Raw genomic sequence first — 10101 nt, 5'->3', positions numbered from 1 at the left:
GGTATTCTGTTACCCGTGAACAATAGGGTTAGAATAGGGATAGAAGATGTATTCAGCAACTCATGCTTGGCACACAAGAGGCGACAAACGAGATGGGGTTGACAGGATCACTGACTTGGTTGATGTATGTCATCGTATCCCAATTGTGTAGATCGATGCTCATGATGTCAATCACTGGATTGTTTGGTCCAGATTCGATTATTTCCAGACCGTCGTCATATAGCTGAAATATTGCTGAGTGCGGCGTTAAACAACAAACAAACAAAACAAAACGTATTCTGTGGCTACCGTGCTCTCATGAAGTATCTTCAACTGAACAGCCAACAGTCATCCTTGTGAACATGGTGCTATGGGAATGCTGCAGCGGCCCCAGACGCTGTTAAGATGTGGACAGCACAGTTCAAGAGCGGAAGAGAGGGATTCGAAGATGATCCAATATCAGGAAGACCTTTACCATTGCAATTACTGAGGAAAGGATTGTGGGAGAGCTACAACTCACTACACGTGACATACCTAGTACAGTTGGCATCTCCCATGGGAGCGTTGGGAAAATGAGCTGGGCATGACCAAGGTTTCAGCATGCTGGGTTCCATGGCTTCTTATTTCTGATCAGAAACACCCCAGGACCAACATCTCTGGTTAGAATATACGTCATTTTTAAGCGGACGTTATTGAGACACTATCAACCAGACAACTAAACAAGTCAAAGCAGTGGAAACATCTAACGTCCCCTCCTTCGCAGAAGGCAGCGTCTTTCCCATCAGCTGGCAAGTGATGGCTTCAGTTTTCAGGAATTCCAAAAGAATCCTAGTTGTGAACTACCTCCCAAAACGTCCTGAACCTAATTTGGCACCGTCAGATTTCAACCTCTTCCCCAACGGGAAGAAATTACGTCATTTCTGCGTTAGGCACCTTTTTACATGATCAGGAGGAAGCTTCTTACACCAGTAGGATCGATTAACCAAGTCAGTCATAGGCTTAGGACCTTTCACCCACACCTCGTATATACTTAAATGATTAAACCATACTTATTGACTCACTATGGCAATATAGAGTATTGTCGTCCGTGTAAGAGATATCATGGTTTCCGCTGTGAAAGGAGGAGAAACCCCCCTGCTTCAGATATGTACTTTTATAAAGAAATGACACATCAGATGCTGTAGTATCAGATAGAGTTGACTTATGTATTTCAAATTCTATATTCTTTCGATGGGACTCTTCGGTACAGAAGTCTGATCAATAATTGAGTAACATATGGTTAATGTAAATGCTGTAGATGGCCTAACAAGGACCAAACTGCAAAGGGAGTTGCAATGTTGTATCGAAACTGACCAGACTGCTGTCATCTATACCTGATGTCAATGTTGTAGGTTATGGACAGACTCAATGACATCTCACTCTTGATCGGGCCCTGGTGATGTAGTTCAAAGTTTGTTGTATGATGCGGTACTAATGTTGCAGATCTGTAACAAAGATGATACCACATTGCAACAGACCAGGATGTAGACGACAGTGTTCAGGTGTTGTTGCAGGTACAATGGAAGAATCGGCAGAGATCGGTCATCACCGCGCGTTGAATTATAACATCAGACAGCTATTAACCAACAAGTCAGCAAGGTTGACACACATACATTTATTAACGATATGAAAATATTATCTTGCAACAATTATCTTCCTATCGAAATGGGAAGATGAAAAACGTATTGTTTATCAATAGAATATATAACCTGTAACCGACAATGGAGATGACCAAAATACACTGTCTGGGTGTAGTAAAATGAGTTTCTATTCTGCAGAGCAGGAACAAGCTAATTTATACTTCATGTATATTCAATATCTAAATATTGTTTCTTATCCCGAAACTGAAAACGATGGTTACAACAATCAAGGAACGACTTACACACGTTTATTTACCACTGAAATATAATAATAGCATCCGATAGAGCAATAAAAAGTGAAGAATTGATTCACTGGCAGAAAGTAAAGCTTGCAAATACAACATATAGGTTCCCCTTGGTCTCACTCTCACAAACAGAGAGTCGGATTGGTTAGAATGTAATGTATACATATTTCAGTCATGATGTCATCAATACCAAGACACTGCTTGTCGTATCAGTTACTGAAATAGATACAACCTAAATCATGCAACAGTGTCTTTGAAAACCTACGACACAATCGCACATAAATAGTAAGTTAAAAACATAAACAAGATTATGAGAAAACATCATACAGATTTTTTACAATTATCAGTCTTTGAAACAGATGTTATTTTCTGAGAAAGGGTAACGCCTGAAGTTCGTTTGCCATTCGATAAACATGTTGCTGCACTTGTCGACAATATTCTCTTCATGTCAGTTTTAGTTTAGGATGTATTAATGGGATTTATGAGTAAACATGGACAGGGTGAAGAGTAAGTGCTTAAAACAATCGCTGTCGTACAAATCAAAGTGAACGTTCAGTGTTGTTGGAACTCTTCTGTGTGCAACTCGATGTGACTCGATCAGGTGAGGCGAAGTGGGGTTTAACGTTGGGTTTGAGATTATGCAAATGAGTTTTCCGGAGTATATTCCTTCAGTCTAACAGCTCATTGCGCTCTGTGCATCGAGAACTGAAACAGACCATGTTTGTAGAATGTGATTCAAAACAATATCGATGGACGTGATCATGATGTATCATCAAAAACTGGCTCCCACAGGAGATATCGCTTGGTGAGATCAAGATATCTACACTGTAGATATCGCCGCAATGAAATTGCATCACAATGCTTTGCAGACCATTGTGACGTCATGACATCACTAATGGCTCTGCTACTGAAGCTGTAAGCATTACTTTTTACACTTTAGACACTGCTTATTACTGTCTGCAAACTGAAAAAGTTGGAAGACTGATGACGGATGATAAATAGAATCTCACCCCCGTGTCCTTTGATACCAAATATATCAACACGAGTTGAAAAAAGTGGAAAAACACCGAGAGTATCTGCAAAAGTTGGAAGGATGATGTTGGATGATAAATAAAATCTCACCCTCGTGTCTTTTGATATAAAATACATCAACACTCGTTGATAAAAGTGGAAAAACTCCTCGGCAAGCCTCTGAGTATTTCATCAATTTTCATCAATTCGTGTTGATATAATTGATATCAAAAATCCCTCGGGTGAGATTCTCTGTCTATCAAATGGATGCCTTTTTTATAAATTGAGTTTAGTAGAAATATGGTACAACTAGCAACAAGTAAGTCCTCAAAGAATTATGTGTTTCAGTATTAGCATATCAGTGTATACCTTCTTCTGTGTTAATCTGGAGTTGCAGGTCTTCTGCTGGTTTAAACCCGCCGCAGAATCCCCCACCAAGAATCTCAATCACGGCTCCATTGTAGGAACGCTGTGCACTTCCCCAAGGAAATGCGCCCTTGTATTGCCACGTTATCTGCAACAGAAGGTAATACGGCACCTACTGAGTTGCTGAATAACAGAGTAGTCAATAATGAAGGTGTTAATCTGAATACAAGTTTGAAAAGTTTGAATACAAGTTGCCAGTGCAATAAGTTTCGAATTTTCAAACTATTTTCTCCATATTTTCAGACACAGGCAAGCAGCAAATGTTACATTATTGTTACAGGACGCATGTTATATTTGACTAAGTATTAAAAAACCCATTTATTATGCAGTATTGCATATTGCTGAAATTGTCATGGAAAACTTTTCAAGCTAGCTGTGAATATATAGATACTTACTGTATTCATAAAACGGTACATATAAAATAATAGTTATTAAGAACATCACAATATACAACGAGTATAGGTTTTGATATGCTTTGGAAACATTATGGATCGTTAATACAGAATTTACCTAACTTAACGATAAGGATCATTAAGGTACATTAAGGTACATTCAGCAAAGTACTACAGTAAGTGTAGAGATGACCAGAAGGAAAAAGATGTTTTTCTTTTTCTCCACTAGAAAAATAAATAATTTTTGTAATCTCTCTTTTCATGTATTCTACATTTGGGATATTCTTGTGTATGCCAGATCTATAATTAATGATCTTAATCAATAATATGATTGCATTAATAGGACTGTTGTTTTTCCCTTTTATACCTAATATAATATTTTAATTAATTATTTAAGACTCTATTCGTACTTGTATAGGAATAATCCTTTTTTTCTAGTTTGTGTCATATATTAGTAACAATTTCACACTTATAGAATAAATGTTCTATAGTTTCGAGTTCTTTTTTTACAGAATTCGCATAAAGGTGAATCAATGTATCCCATTTTAAATATATAATTTCTAACTGGTGGTATCTTATGTATGATTCTAAACTGTTGCTTTTGGTACACCCATTTGAAAAGACATTGAACGTTATTAATCGCTTTCAGCATAGTGACAACCATGTATTCGTTTCCATTTAGTATAGCAGGGTTATTTACAAATTTGGAATTCAGAAGGTGATGGTATAAATATTTGCTTCCCAAGATATTGTTAACTTGTCTAAGATTGAAAGGATATACAGGGTTGCATAAAACATACTTAATTTTTATTATATTCAATTGATGCGGATATTGTTTTAAGGCTTTTTTAACTCCTTTGTAAATTAAGAAATTTGTTGCTAAAATATTTTGTGGTGAATACTTCATAAGTCAAGAATCTACCTTCCTTGAGCATAAGATCGTTAACAAAAATGCAACACCTTTATCATATATCTATTAAGTATTGAGTTTTACTTTTCAAAATAGAGTCTTAATAAGCTTAAAACACATCTTTCCAGAATATATTTGTCAATGATGGAATTCTAGTTGCATTAATGTATGAACTATCTGCAAGCCATAATAGCTTTGAATTGGCCACTTTGTTCGAGAACGACACTCCACTTTGGTTGGCCATCATTTACTCTCTGTATCCATCTCAGCTTTTGAGATTTTATTATATCTTTAATATTTGGAACTTTAAAGCCACCATGTTCAGGATTCAATATAGTAACTTCGCGTTTTATTTGTTTGAGTTTGTCCTTCCATATGAATTCGAAATTGAAACATTTCTGTTGAAATGCATCTATTTGAGATGCAGGGGGATTTGGAAGGGCAGAAGGTAAGTGACTCAGTTTCGGAAGGAGGAGTGAATCCCAAACATTCATGCGCTTTTAAATTTGCAGTAATGTTTCATTGTAATTTTGTTCTACCTTTTTTTCTAGGTTAATGTAAAACTTTATTCCCAAAAGCGTAAACTCTGATTGAGACCAATTAAATTTCCTTTTCTTACATAATTTGTACCTTGTCCTCATTTAGAATCCATACATTGTACCCATGTGGGGAATCGAACCCGAGTCTTCGGCGTGACGAGTGAACGCTTTAACCACTCGGCTACCCCACCGCCCGGAGTGAGACATGATGTCACTTGATTAAATCGGTGAATGTTGTTTTATGCCTTAGTCAACAATATGAAAACACTATCATCACGACCTGTAAATAACTGAATCTTGGTTGACGGTGGTCGACAGCACTTGCATCGATCCACGCTGCCGCCACCATGAGCCCAGTCATACTATGTAGTCTGATCGTTAATTTAGTATGCACGAAAAGTATTGGTTGGGGGACTAGTCTCCCTCGAGACCCCAGTGGACTCGTGAAAGTAATGTTTGTGTTACACACATGTCGAGTCAAACATTAAGATTAAGTAAATTACAACATACAAGTCGAGTTAAGCTTTGAGTTGCAGAACGTATAGTTAAGGATGGTGTTAACATGTAGGTCGCGTTGAGAAAATAGTTTATGACATATAAGCGTACATTTGTATTGATCAACAGCCCAGTCCCTCTGGTGTCTATGCGGAATGTTCCTTTGGGGCCGCATGCATTACGAACATTACCAGTATGGCGGGTGTAGCAGTCTTGAGCCACGCCGTACGTGTTCAGGTTGCCGGTCGAGGATGCAAACTGGAAGTCTATTTGTATCACAGTCATGGTCTGAAACAAGACAACGCTTTAGAGGTTTTTACAAATGTAAAGGTTGATCACATCAGCGTATCTTCAAAACATCAACGTTCGTTCTACAGGCACGGTCACACATGGTGGGTATTCCGGGTTAGAACCAGGAACCTGGATGGAAGTATCTTAAGGAGGCAATGGAATTAACTGACTATGTAACTGGACTTTATATAGTCAGTTAATTCCCTTGCTTCGGGTAGAAGGGGTGGAGGAGAAACATAAAGGGATCGGGTTGTTAAACTCTGTAACATTTGGTCTTTGATTGTTTATTTGTTTGACGCCGCACTCAGCAATATTCAAGCTATACTATTTTACGTTTGCTGAGGATAAGGTTTTGATGAAAAAAAAACATCTAACAAATAAAGATAAAAATACATAATGATTGGGTAACCTCTACTAGAATGATGAAGGGACAGGGGCACAATGTGAACGAGGTGCGTGAAAAGTTGTTTTTGGAATTATCGTGACAGAATTGTTGCATATCATTATCAGAAAGCACAACAACATTTGGTACTGGGGATTGCAAAAACCGTATGCACATATGCCACCTCAGCGTCAAACACGTCCTTTGACGTCCGGAGAATTAGGCAGGTGCAAAGGCATGCTTTGAAATAGGTGCCTGTGGTGTCAGCCCAAGTGTGAGTTGCAAGGCATGGTATGAAAACCAGACGTATAGATCGGTTACCCAGGAACATGTTTGTGGTTCCACCACACAGCGGGAAGACATGTTTCCCCTGACTGCAGCAAGACGCCATCAATTCTTGACTGCCACCATACTCAGAAATGACCTGCGGTACGTCAGTGGCGTTAACGTTTCTACTAAGACAGTGTGTAATCGTGTCCGTGAGGCTGGTCTCCAGTGTCGGAGGACATACATTTGCATCCCACTGACACGAGATCACAGGCAGGCACGTTGGGATTTGGCTGAAGATCACGTCAAATGGACAGACCAGGAATGTGCTCCAGTTCTTTTCACTGATGAATCGTGTCCGAGCGTGGCATAGACAAGGAGATTTCAGGATTCGAACGGAGCCGAACATGACTGCTATGGAGGGGGCTAAATCATGACTGATTTGGGGTGGAATCAGTAAAGCTGGAAGAACCGATCTCCATGTCCTACAGCGGGGCACGGTGACAGGTGTGAGCTAAAGGGATGACAATCTGGATGTGTACGTGAGACCGTATGCTGGTGCAATCAGACATCATGGACGATGATGCACGACCTCATTGAGCCAGGCTTGTTGATGCCTCCTTAGTGAAGAAAACCATTGTCCGCATGGAATGGCCAGCCCGGTCACCACGTCTCACGACGCCCCATCCATCCAGAAACCCTACAAGAACTCGGAAAAGCTCTTACTGAAAGTGGAACAATCCTCTCTTGGAAACCATTCAGACACTTATTGGGAGCATGAGACGACGGTGACAGGCTGTATCACGTGGATCACATACGCGTTACAGAGAGTTGTTTTTGACAATGAATTTGTTTTCGCGTGTTTCAGTTTTGGTCAGATATTCTCATTTTGATGGGTTATCTGACTGATTATTAGCTTTATCAACAAGTACATTGTCAACGATTGGATGGTCAGTATTGTGTTTGTCAGTATTTCGTATCACTTTGTGACTTCTGGAGTTGCAGGTCTTCCGCTGGGTTTTGTCAATTTCAACAAATGCACACAATTTGACGCATTACCTTAACATTGTGATCCACAGCAAACTTTGAGTAATATATATGACGGCCTCCTGAAAAAAATAGAGTCTGGCCAAGACAATCCAGTGATTGATAATGTGTGCAACGATCCACACCGTAGGGGTACGAGGATATGCTATCAACAAAGTGACCAAGTCTGACCACCCAATCCATTTGGGTTGAATCTCTACGGAGTGACTTTGGATGGCTGCGGTACCTAACGGTGTGAACCGTTGCTCATGTCATCGATCACTCGACCGTCTGGGGAGACTTGATCATTTACAGGCTGGCGTTAAACAAAGACACAAAACATATATTTCATGTAGTTTATATACTCTTAAAAAAGTAGGGTGTCGTGAAACATAAATGTTCATACCAAGTATAAGAACAAAGATAGTTGCAAACATCCTATGCATCAGTATTATTGTTTTTGTAATCTCTGTGGACCATTATTTCTATCGATCCTATTGAGTCTGCTTATCATCCAGCATTCAGTTACACGTCTACATTCAATGTTCGTGGGGGCGGTCGGGTAGCCTAGTGGTTAAAGCGTTCGCTCATCACGCCGAAGACCCGGGTTCGATTCCCGACATGGGTACAATGTGTGAAGCCCATTTCCGGTTTCCCCCGCCGTGATATTGCTGGAATATTGCTAAAAGCGGCGTAAAACCACACTCACTCACTCACTCATTGTTAGTGTATGAACTGGCGATGCGGCGTCTGCACATCTACTGGCTATTGGCGTATTTGAAACTGGCAGAAGTCAGCATGTAGAGGCCGACGAGCAGACTATGCAACATGTACCAACAAAACAAAAATGGTGAACCCCGTTCGGGGCGTCCCAAGTCAAAGACAAGAATACAGGATCGATTGATCCAAAACCAGGCTTTACGAAATCGAGCTCAAACGGCGATTTGAATTGTTGTAAACTTTCATCAGCCTGCTGAAGCACGAGGTGTGGGTGAAACGATTACAAATCGTCTGCATGCAGTTCATCTCCTGCTCGCCGGCCACGTGCTGTGCCATCCCTTAGGAATCGTAATATTGCCAACAGATGGTGTACGAAACTAGGACAGTCGTCCCTCGCCACGTGTCATGTTTTCTGATTCACTTTGCATTTTCATGATAGGCGTGGACGTGTCTGACGACGTCGTAATGAACGTCAAGCCAATATTAATCTGAGGCCTCATGACAGATTTGGCATCACTGGCCGAACCCAACTCCAAATTTTGCAAGGAAGATCACTGGATTGTACTATCGGGACAACATACTGACACCTTATGTTGTCCAGTTTGCAAGGCGTATGGGTCGACCTTCTGTCTTTCAGGAAGACAACGCCCATGCTCACCGTGCACGAATGGTCAATGTTCACTTCCATAGAATGAGAAAAGGGCTTTCCCCAGCGGAACAAGTCTGGGACATGATAGGGAGACATGTGCGGCAGTGTCGCAGGCCGCCTACCACGTTGGTTAATGGTTGAACGACCAGGTGCTGCAACAGGTAGGGGACGGACTCCCTCAAATCGCCATTGGGAGACTCATACGCAGTATGAATGCATGTTTGAGAAATCGTGGCGGCATTAGGCACTACTGATCCAAAAACGCCAACTATGACATTTCCAATCTTACCCCTATTATCCTTTAATATCGTTGGCAGTCCTAACATCTACTTTCATACTTCCAGTTGAAATGTGTTCCAACTTCGTTCATTATTATCATACAACTATTACTAGAAACTAATATCTGTTACAAATTTGGAGTTTTTCCGAGTATCCCCTATTTTTTTTTAAGAGCATATATGATTCATGATCAATGTACCTCAACGTTGACCTTGACTTTCGAGAATTCTGTGACCCCAACTTTGACACCTGTCATCGCGTCATCGACACCGACACAGTCCTTGTTCTTGACGCCTGGGTAGACGCCCTGGTTAATGTGCGCCAAGGTCACATACTCGCTGGGTACACCAGTCATGTTGTGACAGTAGATTCGAACCTTCTTGTTGCCCAAGGTAGGTGAGTAGATCCAGTATTCACCGTCAGTGGCGCCAGGAAGACATTGTTTTATGTTGAAACAGTTTAGGGGTTTCGCAGCTGGGTGAGTTTCTGTAGGAACTCCTAGAAAAAACGACCATATGTTTTGTAAAACTACCAAGCTACATTGTCCTATTAAGAAACAAAGTCAAAACTAATTACTACCTCTTTATAAAGAGTATATATTTGTATATATATACGGACTCCTAATATGATTACCGTTTAGCTGCACTATTCTTATTTCATCGAAATCCCCTTCTCCCCCTTCATTATGATCAACCGTTCATAGATATTTGGAAGGGGGCAGCCCACAATCTTGATCGATCTACTGTGCCACCCTTCCACATGATCTGACTGGTACTTATGTGGCCTTGAAAAGTTGACAGAGAGGTGTTAA

The 10101-nt window shown here is 40.5% G+C and overlaps 1 protein-coding gene across 1 annotated transcript; it reads right to left on the bottom strand.

The window, feature by feature from the left end:
- Positions 1–2576: 2576 nt before the first annotated feature.
- Positions 2577–9645, bottom strand: LOC139467839 (A disintegrin and metalloproteinase with thrombospondin motifs 9-like). Its single transcript, XM_071249342.1, has 4 exons — positions 9490–9645; positions 5788–5964; positions 3284–3428; positions 2577–2608 (listed from the first exon to the last, which is right to left on the bottom strand). The coding sequence occupies exons 1-4, from the start codon at positions 9643–9645 to the stop codon at positions 2577–2579; spliced, it is 510 nt and encodes a 169-aa protein (XP_071105443.1).
- Between the last annotated feature and the right edge of the window lie 456 nt (positions 9646–10101).

The sequence above is a fragment of the Haliotis cracherodii genome, unplaced genomic scaffold (assembly GCF_022045235.1).
Source record: "Haliotis cracherodii isolate W230 unplaced genomic scaffold, xgHalCrac1.p SCAF_2, whole genome shotgun sequence".
Classification (NCBI taxonomy): Eukaryota; Metazoa; Mollusca; class Gastropoda; order Lepetellida; family Haliotidae; genus Haliotis; species Haliotis cracherodii.
The sequence above is the reverse complement of the archived record's forward strand: the minus strand, read 5'-3'. Positions and strand labels throughout refer to the sequence as shown.